Genomic DNA, 15555 nt, shown 5'->3' with positions numbered 1-15555 from the left:
TAACGATGGGGAGAAAATTGAATAGGGGAAAGAGGAGCTGGAGAGCAAGGGGCTGACGTGAACCTAATTGTGCTCCCAAATCTCCCAAGCCACAGCAAAAACACTTAAGTCCGGGCAGGAAGGAATCAGTGCTTCCGTTGGTGACTGAAAAAGCAATCCAGAGGGACACAACGTGATGCTTGCAAGATCTGGAATCCAAGGTCCAGTCCTGAGCGCTGTGACTCTGCTGCTCTCCCCTCCAGATCTCGACCCCTTACACCTCCATACAAGTTACACACAACGCATCTACACCATTGGAAGAGTTTCAATAGATTCTTAAAATCGGTTTTTTTCTTTCTTTCTTTTTCCCCCATCCACTCCCACCCCAATCCATATCCTGTTCACAAGTTCGCCGCTTTAACTCTCCTTTGGCTAACAGAAAGATCCAAAAGAATCGCCCCTACCCAAGGATTTAGGGAAACTGAGGCAAAACCCGGAGACAAGAAGGCCAAGCGGTGGGAACAATTGCAAAAGTAGATTGATTGCATTGGAGGAAATGGCCTCCGATGCAGGTGAGGATCCTCAAATGCCTCTACTTTATGGACGCCTCTGGACTTCATTTCGAGGCAATATTAATTAAAATGCGATTAGAGGGCCCAAGGAAAAGGCCCGAAAGCCCCGTCTGTAAAGAAGTCACCCTAAGCTTCCAACTTGGACCTTCAGTTCATTCCCCAGTAGTCAGAAAGAACGAGCAGAAGAAAATAAGCACGTGAGAGAAATCTAGCGTTTTCTCCCATCGCAGATTAGCCCCGAGGACTCATCCTCCCTCTTTTCGTTAGGAGAGGTTTTTCCCTTCGATCCAGGCCTCCAAACCGTTTTCCTTCACAGGGAAGTGCGTCCCGGACTCCAAGACTCTCGAGAAAGGAAAATAAAAAGAAGTTCAGCCCTGCCAAAGATTAACAGCCCTCTACTCCCAACTTCCCGGACGCATAGACAAAGCACAGGACTTTAATGGGCCAGAGAGGGTACAGGCATCAGCCTGTATCTATTATTTCTTCGGAGTAAGGAAGACGAGGCACGAAGAATGAATTATTTGGATTTTTCTGGCCTAAGGGTGTGGGGAAACCCACTTTTGTGTTTATTAAGCGCTGAGAATTTACTAGGGATGCAGAAAGTATGAAAAAAAGAAAAAAGAAATCGCCCGGCCTTCCAGGAGCTTACATTCTATGAACAGTTTAGACCAAAATGATAAGGAGTATTTTTTATTCATAGATTCACGGTACCATTTCTTTTCTTCCCTGGACGCCATACTAAACGGACACAAGTATTCCTTGCTTCCTTCCCTTCCTTCTCTTCCCCTCCCCGACCTAGTCTTTAAGTAGTTCTTTGTCTGGTGCACACTACGCCTAAGTCTTATTTTCTACAATCTAGACTGGAGTGGAAGCTATTTTTGTTTTAAAACGCAGAATTCTTGAGGCTACCACTCCGGAGAAGACGGTTCCAATTATGAAAATTTTAAAATGTGTTTTCTTGAGGTTTTGCAAGTAATACTCATCTCTGCGCTGGGTAGACTCAAGAGGACTCTCCTGAAAACCAACTCGATGTAGATCTGTGGAAGTACCTGGGGAAGCCGCAAGCCCGTAGGGAGGAAAGGAAAAGAAAGGAAAGTGAAAGGAGAGGGAAAAGAGAAGAAAAGGGAAGGGAAAGGAGAGGGGGAAAGGGAAGGGAAAGGAGAGGGGGAAAGGGAAAGGAAAAGAGAGGGGAAAGGAAGAGAAGGGGAGAGGAGGGGAGGGGAGGAGAGGAAAGGGGAGGAGAGGAGAGAGAAAAGGAGGGGAGGGGAGGGGAGGGGAAGGAAGGGGAAGAGAGGGGAGGAGAAAGGAAGGGAGGAGAGGGAAGGGGAAGGGAGGGGAGGAGAAGGGAGGGGAGGGGACGGGGAAGAAAGTAAAAAAAAAAAGGAAAGAAAAAGACTGAATAGTGAACAGGTGAGAGTGCCTTCGTTTTCCTTAAGTAACAAAAAGCAATTGCTCCCAAGTAACAGATTGGGATGTAAAGCTGGAGTCAGGATGATCATCGGGGATCTGGGCACAAGAGTTGTAAGATCGGCTGATTGGTTGGGAATCGTAAAAAAAGCACTCCACTCACAGCTTCAACCAGCTGACTGTGCCACACAGTTAATCACTGGGCCTGCAGTGATTAACAAACCAGGCAATAATGTCCCTTAGGCTGTGTCAACATTAGCCAAATTCTAATTTATTTATTACACTGAAGGAATTGATGCTTCAATTATCGGACCTTTGAAAAGAGTCCCTTTTGCTGGAGGGGATATGATGTACACTTTTCTTTTCTCCAGAGTCGCCTAGGGACTATTTACACCTCTCTTTAGCGGAACATAATGGCGCTAAAGAGACATAGTCTAAAGACAATTACCATAACAATTAAAGTGACTTGTCCAGGGTGGAAAAGCTAACAGTCTAGACTTGAACATTGGTCTTCCAGACTCAAGAGATCCGCTCCCTGCCAAGATTATAAATTCCAGAGAAACTACTGATCTTCATGGGTAAAGGGAGTTCCCTAATCAGGAGTTTCCTAAACAGATTAAATCACAGGTCGGGACAAAATAGCTGTTGTTTGTATTACTGTTGAGGGGGCTGAGATGGTGGCAATTGACATTTATGGAACACTAAAGTTTGCAAAACTTGTGCATATATGTTTTCATTTTATTGTTCCCATTCAATTCCCAGTATTCCCATTTTAAAAAAAATAAAAGTGATTATTTTCGAGACAAGAAATGTTTTCCCGCATTGGAAAAGTGATGATGAATCCCTGGTTCACTGAGCCAACAAAAAACTCCACCTGAGTCAGGAGAGGCAGGAAAGAAAGGCCTCAGTACTTATTCTCCTCTGGCATATTTTTGGATGCTACATCTTCATTTCCCACTTTCCTTTTCGGTTTTCCAGACTTTCCTTCCAACCAAGTCTTGGCTAGATCGTATCAACAGCTACCGAGCTTAATTTATTTGCTCTTACACCCGAATAAAACTACTTCCTGAAGATATACCTCTATTTATCCCTGTGCTACCCCTGGCAGGGGTTGCAGAGACCCTGTATAGGAAGATCATATATATATATATATATATATATATATATATATATATATATATCTCCTCTGGTTGGGAAGAGAAGTGAGAAGAGAGATAATGAGAAAGGAGAAGAAGAAAAGGAAGGAAGAGAAAGAGGAGGGGGGAAAGGATGAAGAAGAGAAAGAGGAGGAGGAGAAGGGAGAGGGAGGAGGAGGAAGAAGAGGAGGAGGAGGAGAAGAAGAAGAAAAGAAGAAGAAGAAGAAGAAAGGAGAAGAAGAAAAGGAAGGAAGAGAAAGAGGAGGGGGGAAAGGATGAAGAAGAGAAAGAGGAGGAGGAGAAGGGAGAGGGAGGAGGAGGAAGAAGAGGAGGAGGAGGAGAAGAAGAAGAAAAGAAGAAGAAGAAGAAGAAGAAGAAGAAGAAGAAGAAGAAGAGAAGAAAAAGAAGAAAAGAAGAAGAAGAAGAAGAAGAAGAAGAAGAAGAAGAAGAAGAAGAAGAAGAAGAAGAAGAAGAAGGAGAAGGAGACTTAAATATTAAATTAAATATTAAATATTAAATCCTATAATAAATGAAGAGCTATGTGATTCAGTGACAAGAAGCAGAAGTCAAGGCAGTCTCTGCTATAGGTTCAGCTGGCATTCCTATACGTTTGACTTTTCAAGAATCTGGCTTTCGATTTTAACAAAGGGAGTTCCAGGAGCTAGGTGCTGCATCCCGTCTCTCATCTGTTTGTAGGACAGAAAGAGGTTTCGGGTTCAAGTGTTTATCCCATACCCGACCTACACAAACCTATTTCTCTTCCCCAATCCTCTCTGCACACAGGTTCCCCCACCCGTTTGAACTGGAAAATGTCAGAGTGAAGTTGGTCAGATTCGATTTCAGGATGAGTGCCTAGATCCTGGAAGTACGAGACTGACTAGTAAGGACCTGAAGAATAGAAATCCATCGCCGTTCCAGCTTAAGAGTCCTTACAACTCTTACAATCTCGGGGAAATTTAGTCAGGGACAATAATTGTGCCACAGTCATTCCGAGCTCTCTGGTTCTTCCGCGCTATTTTTGTTCTGTATTGGGCTTTTTTGTTTTAATTTAATTTTGATTGTTGTTGTTGTTGCTCTTTGTTTTTGTTTGTTTCTTCATTCAGAGCTTTTGCGCCCCCAATCCATCGGTATAATTATCTTATTGCCTTTTCAGACCCGTTTGCTGCAGTTCCGTACTTTTCCTAATCCTTCGGCACACAAAGGCAGGGCGGAGAGAGACAAGGAAACTAGGCTGGCCACTTTTCTCTTTTCTTGGATTTTTTGTTTTGTTTTGTTTTGTTTTATTATTGGGTTATTGTTTTATCCAGGGAGCAGAGGGAAAGGACACGTCGTTATTTTAAACAACAATACCAAAACTTTCCAAATTACTTAGGTCAGGAAGTTTGGTGAAATACGGCTAGCACTTGCAGTCACCCTGAAAAGTCACGAATTTTTTTTCCTCCTGGTCTCCAAATTAAACTATTTTAAAACTATTAAGAGCAGTTCGTCTAAAAGATAGAGAGCCTGACTCGGAGTCAGGAAGTCCTCTTGGTATCTTGCTTCTTGTATTGCAAGTTCATGGCTCCCGGGTTTGGCAGAGCACTTCAGTGCTGGGGCTAGATAGTGTCAAGGGCTGTCTAGCAGAAGAACGATTTGGGCTTACCGAATAATTTCGATCATAACTTCGAGAATAACTTTCAAGAACGGAAATGGGAAGCACCCAACTAAATAGGCATTCTATTTGGAGCACATTTGAGCTGTTAGTTCCTCGTTTGTGGAGATCCGTCTATGTCTGCACCCAAGGAATGTCGGCAGGACACCTCCTCCTAGGGAAACGTACACCTAGGGGTACGGTCTGGTGTTTCAATATCACTTTTAGACAAAAAACTTTAGAGTGAGAAGGGAATCTTAAAAGATCTTCTACTTGAACCTATTTGATTTATAGATGAATAAACTCCAGAGAAAGTAATTGACTTGACCATGGTCTCATTGCTAAATCTGTATGGATTTCCAATTCTCAACCTAGTGAGTTTCCCATTATACCATACTGTCTTTAAAATTTTTGCCAACCTCGTTTTGTAAGTAATAGCTGGGGTCTCTAAAGTCCACATCTGCTTCAAGGATTCAAATCCCCGATGAAAGACAAGCCTTTGAGTTTAGGGCCTCAGCAAACTCTGGGCCCCTCCGGCAGCCAGCATCATCAGGGCCTCTAACTGCTGGTGAGACATACCTGCCAAGATGGGACTAGGAAAACAAGCCAGGCCAGGAAAGAAATGCTCAGCCGGTTCTGTAGTAGCAAGATCTGGCGGCCTCCACTCAAAGCTGGTTGGGTTTTGCTAGGCTCTGCACCCCTTCTCTGGGCCTCTGTGACCTTTGGCAAATGAAATCTCTAGGAATGCAGACTGAATGTCAGAGAATCTAGGTGCCTCTGGAGGTAGGGATTAGTATGCTAGTTAGGTGGGTTTCACTCAGATTACCAAAGAGAAACGGAATCCGTGTAACCAGGACTGTAGGTTCCTGCTACTGGTGGCGGTGGTGTGTGGGAGAGTATTTGGTGGGGGAAGGGGAAGACACTGTCTCTAGAACAGACCAAACCAGACTTCAAAAATCCCTCGGTTTCCTAGGATTACTAATGCTGCCTCCTTCCCCAGAAATGGGCAAAAAAAGCTGGTCACCCTAAATCCTTGGCAAACGCCTGCTTGTCTCAATGAAGGTAATCTGCCCCACACTGGTCTTCATACCCGGCCCGGCCCTGTCCGGGAGACGAAGAGGAGTGAATAGAACCCTAAACTTCGTTCCAGCGCCTGATCTGACACCTGGCCGCCCTCATGGACTGGTCAGCAGTCCTGGAAGCAACTGGGAAAGCAGCCTAGGGCTCTAGTATTTCTTCGCCACCCCTCCCCCCGTCTCTTCCCCACCCACTCACCCACCCACCCCACCCCACCCCGCGCCCCACTGTAGCTGGGAAGAAACCCGAAAACGGAAGTGCAGGAAAGATTGGACTAGAGAAGTACTTTGCGATCCTTTAAGGTTATTTTTCTTTAATCGTTCTAGATCAAGGAATAAAAAAGACTGCTCCCACTCCTTCCTCTCCTATACTTCTTTAGGTGTGCAGGCGGTCCAGTTTCCCCAAGCCTGGTCTGCTTACTCAGAGATGAAGGAGGAACACTTCCACTCAACTCCTCAAATCCTTGCGCCTCGCCTGCCTCGCTCGAAAATCAAAATGAAACGAGAGGCCGAGGGAATCAAGGTGAAATTGATTGATTTGCATTGTATAGATGGCTCCTTCCCGTAGGTCCAACTGAAGGAAGTACAGGTAAATTCCCCAACCCTCTCCCAAAATATTCTGGAATCGCCAGCACTAATATTTTCCTATCCTCTTAGCTAGCAGGTCCCCATCCCATCCAAATGCCATCAGCAATCGCTACGTCTCCAGCTGAGACTGGTAGAGATAGAGAAGGTGAAACTGTCCCCTTTCCTTCCCCAGCTTCGCCTCCGTTTCCTCCCTCCTCCTTCCTTCCACCTCCTCCTGCTTCAGGCACAGCTCCAGGCCCAAAACTCTCCCCTTTCCCCATCACTCACCACCACACCGTCTGTCTCCCCAGTCCCTGTAACCCACCAGGGAAACTGCAGCAGTTTCTCCCGCTTTGGCTCCGGCTCCGGCTCCGGCTCCGGCTCCAGGGACCCAGACCCTTCAGCAGGATCGCTTCTTTGCTCTCCATGGGGGTTGACAGAGGAACCAAGCTAGAAACTCGCTTTCCTCGGATCATCTATTCCGGGATCTTGAGGCCAGATCCAGAGAACCTTTTCACCGACTTCTGGTCCTCAGGTAATTTCCCCGGGCCAGATCCGCGCCCAGAGCCGGAGCTATCCGAGTCACCGCCACTCTAAGCGGAGAGACTTCCCTCACCCTTTCCAGCCTGGACACAGTCTGTGATGATGGCACAGAAAACGTAATCAATTAGCTCGGACCTGCGGCTTCCCCGACGGACTGTAGTTGTTAAATGAGAGCGATATAACAACAAAAACCTAACCCTTGGACTCCGGAGCTAGGTGGAAAGTAATCGGGGATCGGGGTGCCTGACTATGCGGCCCTGAAAGACCACCAAACCCGGGAGAGAAAAGGGGGAGAAGGGAAAGAAGGAGAAAAGGCGAGAACGAAGGAAAAAACCAAGAAGTGGATTCACTCAGCTCTGCGATCCTTTTGCAGACAAACGATCTCACTCCGTGGTCCCCACTCCACCCCCTCCTCAAACCCAGAGCAAGACAAAACTGGAGGCCTGAGGCTGAGCTTAAGAGGGAATATTTATTTACTGTTCCCCTCCTCCAAGTCCTTGCAAAAAAGCAACCAAAGGGGGCTGGGGGAGGGGGAGCCTCGCCACCGCAGCAGCCTCAAGCCCTGGGGAGATGTTGTGTCCCCAGCGAGTGGCGGTCGCTCGGGGAGACCGCCCAGGGGCCGGAAGGAGGCTTGGGGCCTGGGTGATGCTGCAGCGCCGCCCCCTGCGCTGAGACAGGGGCCGAAGTGCCTCCCTCCCCTCGCTCCTCACCCGAGTTCTGTCTCTCCTCCCTTTCCTTTCCTCACTCCCTATCCCTTTAACAATCCAACCCCCCCCCCCCCTCTCCACCTCCCTCATCTTCACTCTTCTTTTCTTCCCTCCCCTTTTCCCCACCTCATTCCCTCCCCTTTGCTCCGCCTCCGCCTCCCCCACAATTCTCTTCCCCCTACTTCTTCTCCTCCCCTGACTTTTCCCTACCTAGTGCCCCTCTCGCCTTCCCTCCCCCCTCTCTATGGTTCTTCGTCCCGTCAATCACCGCTGAAGTTTGCTTCTCTCCTAGTTCCCTTGTCTCCTTTTCTCTCTTTCCCTCTTTCTGAGTGTGTGTCTTTATGTGTCTGTGTGTCTGTCTCCGAGTTCCCCAGTCTCTGGCTCTGGCTCTGACTCTGACTCTGGCTCTGGTCTCTGACCGCCCCTCTGCCTAGAGCAGAGCGGGGCAATCTGTCAGCCCAGCCAGGGGGGAGCCGCCTCGCCCGGGCTCGGGTTACCGGTGACTGACAGCGTCTCCATGGCGAATAATTTGACTCCAACTATTGTCTGGCGCGGGCAGGCCCCGGGTCAGATAACCGGACCAATCAGGGCGCGGGCCGCCGCAGCTCATGCCCGCTTAGAATAATATTATTAAAAAAGCAGCGAGAGAGCTAGACGGGAGAGCGAGAGAGACGCGGGCGGCGGGACCTCGCCGGGCGGCGGAGTATGCGGAGGAGCGTCCCGGGCCGAGCTGGGAGGAACCGAGCTGAGGCCACCGGCTGCTGCGGAGCCAGAAACAGGCGCGGGAGAAATCGCGGGGCCCCAGACTTTTGCAAGCACTTACCAAAGTGACTTGGGAACTTCTTTTGTGCCTCCACCCCTCTCCCCTGCTAACTCCCAGCCCCCGTTATTTTTTCCGACTGCTTCTGTTGGGCCCATCTTTCTTGGCTGCCTCGAAAACCCGGCGGGCGCCCCAGATGCAGGGCGGTGCGGTACTGTGAGCACCTCGGGGCCGCGGCAGGAGGTCGGAGCCGCAAGTCCAGACCGAGGGAGGCTTTAGAGGGTGGGGCCAGGCCCGGGCCGCAGCCCCGGATGGTGAGCAGGGCCCTGGGGTGGCCAGCACCATGTCCATGCTGCCCACATTCGGCTTCACGCAGGAGCAAGTGGCGTGCGTCTGCGAGGTGCTGCAGCAGGGAGGCAACATCGAGCGTCTGGGACGTTTCCTCTGGTCTCTACCGGCCTGCGAGCACCTCCACAAGAACGAGAGCGTGCTCAAGGCCAAGGCCGTAGTCGCCTTCCACCGGGGTAACTTCCGCGAGCTCTACAAGATCCTGGAGAGCCACCAGTTCTCTCCTCACAACCACCCCAAGCTGCAGCAGCTCTGGCTCAAGGCACACTACATCGAGGCGGAGAAGCTGCGCGGCCGGCCGTTGGGCGCCGTGGGCAAGTACCGAGTGCGGCGCAAATTCCCGCTGCCCCGCTCCATCTGGGACGGCGAGGAGACCAGCTACTGCTTCAAAGAGAAGAGCCGCAGCGTGCTGCGGGAGTGGTACGCGCACAACCCCTACCCGTCCCCACGGGAGAAGCGGGAACTGGCGGAAGCCACTGGTCTCACCACTACGCAAGTCAGCAACTGGTTCAAGAACCGGAGGCAACGGGATCGGGCGGCGGAGGCGAAGGAAAGGTACGAGTAAGTACCGCTTTTTCACTTTCTAGATCCTCGGGCTCTCTGACTCGGAGACGCTTTCTCCCCGTGGGAGGACAGGGTTGGGGAGAAATGTGAGCCCTGCTGTTACCCCCAACCCATCGCTCAGGGTCGGTTTCAGGCTAGCAAGCTCTTCACAGTTACGAATAATAGAGACCTAGCTATCCCTTTCATCTGGTTTAGTTGAGAGACAAAGATTGGGTTCTTCCTTCTCCAGGAAGATGATCGAACACTGCAGCTCATTCAAAAAAAAAAAAAAAAAATGGAGACTGGCATTTGAACCCTGGCCTAGGAACAGAATGTTTTTGGTAGACTCTTCCTTGTGAGTGAGGCCCTTATGGAATGACAGGAGAAATGAGATAGTTATGATCATAATTGAATGGAGAAGTAGAAGTTGAGAAGCTTAGGCTCGCTAGGATAGCTGATTGAATTTCTGGAGTGAGTCTCCTTCACTCTTGTAGAAACAAATCCACAAGTAAAAAAGCATATTTAAAGACCAAGTCATTGTGCTTTGAGATCCGACTGCCCCTCCTCATCTCAGACACTCATATATTGAGGAAGGAAAACAGGGAATCAAAGATGAACCCTGTTCTTTCTAATTATATGTTCTTCTTGGAAATCATTTCTAAAGAGGGAAGAGAAGTTGGAAGGAAGACCCCAAATTACCTTGGTATAGATGTCAGAGGACTCAGAGTCTTCACTAAGAAGGCCTGTCCAATACAGGAAAGTAGACCTTTCTCAACTAACTGGGCCTGAAAGCCCCATTGTTATGACAATACTACTAAATTTGGGTAATCTTTCCTCCTTGGCCCTAGCCTCTTCACTACCTAGTCCCTGCTAAAGGTAGTAGATAGAATAGTCTATTGGTTAAGTGGACCAAAAAGGTTATTGAAGAGGATTCCCAGGCCTAGATGTATATCAGGTCATTCCCAGAGCACCAAAGACTGAATACTTTGATACAACAAGGTCAAGCACCCTAGATACCCCACAGAGTCTCTTAGGTACATTAGTCTTAATGGAAAAGGAGAAAAAAAACACTCAGAGTATGGGGTGTTGAAGGAAGGGCAGAAACCCAGAGTTTAAATAGCAAAGGGTCCAGTGTTAGATTGATAGAGTAAATAAGTAAAGGAAGGCTAAAAGTGAGCAACAGAATAGCAAAGATGATTGGGATAGCTGAGGTAAAAGTCCCTAGGATAAATAAAAAGAATCAGATCCTCAGGATCAGGAGTTTGGAAAGAATGGGCAAGTTTTCTGTGGACCAAGTTACCTCTCTGGTTTTATTTCCCCTCAGAAAAGCAGTATTCTCATGGGAAAAGGACTTAGGTTTGAAAGGATGCAGGGTTACAGGCTCCAGGTGAAAGGGGAACTCCAGGTCATCAGGGAGGTTCAGGCACTAGGTCATGGCTTCCTCCAGAAACAGTCAGTGAGCTAAGAGGAAGCATCCATGTCAAGCCAGAGTTGAGAAGCCAAGTCTGTCTGTATTTGGGCCCATGGAGGCTTGGGGGAAGAGCTTTGGTTCACAACTTTTTGCCTTTGCCCTCTGTTTGACCAGAAACCCCTCAGCCTCAAATCAAATGGTCTTTTTCACATTTTGGGATTTTGTTCCAACAGCAGTCATAGTTCTCTCTGCATTGGAAAGCCCTCTGGAAACCAAACAGTGTACTCTGATTGAGAGTGGCCTGGTGGGAAGCCCAAAATTGTATTAGGATAAAGAAGTGTTTAATGATACCAGGAGCGTGGGCCCTGTCATGGAAATACAAGATGTACCCCACCATACTGTTCTTCTGGATTAGGCTTTCCTACATTTGAAATTGTGGATAATTGGAGATTGTAATCCTAATCACTTTGGAGTTTTGGTAGAATATACACACAGAAAATTGTGGCTTATCCCCCAAAATAGCAGATTAATCAATAGGAAAAAATAATTTCTTAATTCCCCCGGATGACCCTAAAAACATTATTCCCAAAATTAAAGGCCCCAAGAGCAGAGATAGTGAGGACAGTCTCTTTTTGCCGAACCTCAGTCCTCCCAAGATGAAAGAAAGACAGATCCTAGGGAAATGACTCCTAGACTTGTCAGTTCATGGGACAAATCCCACATTGTAGTTTCAAAGGCCCGGGATTCAGGAGGATCAGGGGCCTATTAAGAGCATAGGAGGAACCTGGGAGGCTTCCTTTGTGGAGTTTAGTCATTCTCCAAACCCAGATTTTTGCCCTAGGACAAATTTTTGCTTAGATCCATTCAACTCTCTTTGAGATAGGACTTTCTGGGTTTGGGGGGCCTAAAGGGATTGATGCCTGACTTCCTGTTGAAAGGCCTTCTCTTGAGCTCTCCTATAGGCCTAAGGGAAATCAGAGAGAAATTAATTAAGGTAATTATTGCTGGATAATCAGTCTAGGCCTAAAGGCCCATTGAGTAGCCTGGAATCTGTGGCCCAAAAGGAGATAATGTAATGGAGACATATAAGGAAAGGAGAAGAGTGAGAAATGAGTTAAATTCCACTGGGAAGAGGTATCTAAGGAGCTTGAATTCCAAGTAGTTCACCAAATAGGTCTAAAGAGGAAGCCCTAAGAAGGCATCCAGGTAGCCAGCGCCTACTCAGGACCTGGTTAGTCTAAGCAAGGAGGTCAGGTTTGCCTGGTGCTCCTGGCAGCTCTTGGCCTGAACCCAGCCTGTTCCAGCCCTGGGAAAAGGATAGTCCTGGCCATTGCCAACTCTAATATGAGCCAGTCTTGGGCCTCCTAAAAATTCTTCATTCCCAGTTTCAATGTGAGTCCTAAGTACTGGAGTGAATCCTTTCCCCCAGGGTCTCTTACTTGAAAGAAACTATATTTTTTTTAGCCAGAAAGGAACTTAAATGCCTCCTTCCCACTTTTCTTCCAGCCTAAGGGAAAGGTCCTGAAGAATCTTCTCCCTGAAAGCCTTAAAGAAAATAGTTCCAAGTTTTGGAGAATAGTGTGATAAGGAAACCAAGGCCTGGTGGCCAGCTCTGGGTGGCAGGAGGCACTCAAGGCCCACTGAACCTGGTAGTTAGCTGCTTCTGTCATTGAGAGGAGTGGACAGGGCCATAGGTGGGAGGGAGAGAGAGAAAGAGACAGAGAGACAGAGACCTAGAGAAGCAGAAACAGAGAGGTGGGGTAGAGACGCAGGAGAGAACCAGCAGAAAGACACTGAGAGAGACTAGAGTAATAGACCAGAAGACACCGTTAGGAACAAAGTGCCAATGAGACAAGAGCTCAAAGCTCCTGGTTCTAGGCCGAATTTTCCGATGATTGGATAGTAAAGAACTCTTCCAAATTATTCTTCTCTCTGCTCTCCACTCCCACTCCCCTTTTCTCCTCCCCTTCTTTCAGGGAAAACAACGAAAACTCCAACTCCAACAGCCACAATCCACTTGCCACATCCCTGAACGGCGGCGGCAAGTCCGTTCTGGGCAGTTCCGAAGACGAGAAGACTCCGTCGGGAACCCCGGACCATTCTTCCTCCAGTCCGGCGTTGCTGCTGAGCCCGCCGCCGCCGGGCCTGCCGCCCCTCCACAGTCTGGGCCATCCGCAAGGCCCCAGTGCTATCCCAGTCCCCAGCGGAGACCCCCTGCAACATCATCACGGCCTGCAGGACTCCATCCTCAACCCCATGTCTGCCAACCTGGTGGACCTGGGCTCTTAGAGACACTCATCGCGCTGTACTCCGGCTCCTTCATCGCCCGCCCTGCTCAGGCCCCAACCCTTCCCTATGCCCAAGCCCCTTTCGCCCTTTGACTGCCCTTTCTTTTGATTCCAAAAAGTTTTATTAGTTTGGATACTGTATTTTTGAAATGAAAGAAGGCAAAGTGCTGAGAAGAAGCCGCGCTGTCAGCCGAAGGCCGGTGGGCTGGCGGCGGGTACTGGAGAAGGTACTGTAAAAGCCCCCGGACCTTAGTGGTATGACGTCTTAAAGGGGTCGGGCCAGGGCCAGGCCAGGGAGCTGGGTGCTCCGCGCCGAAGGAAGAGGGGGTGATCGTTTTTATTTTTGTTGTTGTTTTTACCCAAGTGGGTCCCCGCCCCCACCCCAGATCTTTAGGGCCTGTTTCTTGAACTCGGGATAGGAATAAATTCTGGTCCCGGTACCAGCAGTTTTGTTTCCTCGCCTGGACTTTAACCATTCCCAGGCTACTTCCTGGGGGCTCGACCACTCTTAAGTTTCTCTCTCTTACTCTCTCTTTGTCTCTGTTTTTCTGTCTCTGCCTCCGCCTATGATTCTCTTCACTTTCTCCCGTTTTTCTTTTTGGTTCTTGCTTTCTTTAAACTTTCTCTCTTCTGATTTTCTATATCCTGAGTCTCTTTTTTTTTTCTTCCCATCTCACACTCCCCATTATCACCGCCACCAATCTTTATATTTGTCTATCTTTCTGTCTGATTCCCTCTAAGTGTCTTCCTGCTTCAGGTAGAAACATAAGGCCCTGGGGGCTAAGGGGAAGTAGATTCTAAGACGGGACCTCGCCGGAGTGAGAGGTTCACTTCCAGCTACAGGTGTAAGATTTTCGTATTTATCCTTGAAGAGGGAAAAGGAAATCAAGCCTGATTATAAATGATTTCGGGTATTTCTGTCCCGCGCGATCTGGCTCTTGGATTGGACTTTCCTACTTTCTGGCTGGACGGACTGGGGTTGGGAGGAGCAGCAGGCTTTTTAGAAGGCGAAAATGAACAAAAAAGGGGGATTGGACTCCCAATCCCTCACCCCCAAACTCCGACTGTGACCTGTCCGAGTTTCTCTCTCCCTGTTTATACCCTCTTGTGAATGTTCTTCGGAAAAATATTTCTGCTTTTATTTTATAATAAAAATAGAAATCTTAAAAAAAAAAAAAAAAGAATCTAAACAAATCCACAATGCAATCCAACCCGCCTGTGTGCAGTGTCTAATTCCAAACCAGGGATTGTAGTGTCCCTGGGGTCTTCTACACACCTCGTCCTAACCGACATCGCGGTTGCTCCCGCCAAATGGGGGCGGAGAAGGACGGAGCCATCGACGAAGAAGGGGGTGGGGGTGGGAAGGAGGCTCCGGTCATACAGACGCAATGTCACAGATCCATTGCCACACACTAGCCCCTTCCCAGGTCAGCTCTGCAGAGCATATTTTCCTGCCACTGCAGGTTCCCGAAGACTAGGCGGAGAGCAAAACTGAGTTGCAGGGAGAGAGAAGCAAACGGAGTCTGTGATTACAGGGCTTGAAGTTGGAATGGATAGTCCCAGAGAGAGGTCGGAGGGCCAGAAGACAGGTTGTGCATCTCTTCTTCCTGTCTCCTGGCAATATTCTTATCGACTGTTTTCGCTAATGTGCGTGTATTTGGAGGGTGTGAGGTAGGACTTCTCTTTCGGTCTCTGTCTTTTTGTTTGTCTGTTATGTCTCTGTCTCTGTCTCTCTCGATTCATAGAGAGGGAAAGTTAATTACCACCAGACCTCTCGTTTTTGACTGGCAGTGGGTGACAGCTACTTTTTTTTTTTCGGCGGATAGGAAGATCCAGCTTCCAGACTCCGTCACAGGGCAAGCTCGGTGCCCTAGAAGTAAGAATGAGAGAGAGCGACCAATGGTGAGATCGTCGAGGGTCAGGTATCTCTCCTGTCTGAAGTGCAGTGTAGATTTGATCTTTGGATTTGTAGTCATAGATGCTGGATTCCACTCGTTGATCACCTAGGGCTTACTACCACGGGCAGATCAGTTTCCTCATTTGAAAATGAGGCAGTTGGACTAAGTGTTTTTCCCATCCTCAGATCCCCTCCCCACTTCTAAATCCTTGGGCACTAAGAGACTTCATGAAGATAAAGGAGTTTTCCAGTGAATGAAAGAAACAAAGAGATTGGCTGGAGGTTTCTGTGAATATATGAGTACTTTGTAGTTTGCCTGTTGGGGGTAGTGGGGGTGGGGTGATATAGAGAAATCTATATTTGCGGCAGATTCTCACATCCTTTCACAGCAGCCTCCCAAAAATAGTCTTTTTTACAATCACCCTCCTTCCAGTAGTCCCCTCCCCCTCTAGCGACCCTTTGGGGCATATTTGTGTAAAACTTTGAGAGGATTCTCCTTTTAAATCCCTGATGTTATATGACGTGAACAAATTGTCTTAATAACGGGAGGTTTGAGGGGTAGGTATCGGGAATCGTAGGGACACATTTTGTTCCTCATTAATTATCAGTTTTAACAGAGAAAGATGGCTGGTGCTGTGAAAAGGGCACTGGACTTGAGTAAAGTAATTGTAGTCTCTGCTTAGTTGCTCAG

The 15555-nt window shown here is 48.3% G+C and overlaps 1 protein-coding gene across 2 annotated transcripts; it reads left to right on the top strand.

Annotated features, from left to right (window-relative positions):
- The first annotated feature begins 7762 nt into the window (after nt 1–7762).
- On the top strand, nt 7763–13099 carry SIX2 (SIX homeobox 2). Of its 2 annotated transcripts, none has more exons than XM_012540236.2 (2): nt 7763–9280; nt 12656–13099. In XM_012540236.2, the coding sequence occupies exons 1-2, from the start codon at nt 8721–8723 to the stop codon at nt 12966–12968; spliced, it is 873 nt and encodes a 290-aa protein (XP_012395690.1). In that variant the 5' UTR covers nt 7763–8720; the 3' UTR covers nt 12969–13099. The 2 variants fall into 2 exon arrangements, with proteins under 2 accessions (XP_012395690.1, XP_031806284.1); XM_031950424.1 differs by having other exon boundaries at nt 7763–9286.
- Nucleotides 13100–15555: the final 2456 nt, after the last annotated feature.

Source organism: Sarcophilus harrisii, chromosome 2 (assembly GCF_902635505.1).
Source record: "Sarcophilus harrisii chromosome 2, mSarHar1.11, whole genome shotgun sequence".
NCBI classification, from domain to species: Eukaryota; Metazoa; Chordata; class Mammalia; order Dasyuromorphia; family Dasyuridae; genus Sarcophilus; species Sarcophilus harrisii.
Note: the sequence above shows the minus strand (reverse complement) of the source record. Positions and strands in the feature narration are given on the sequence as shown.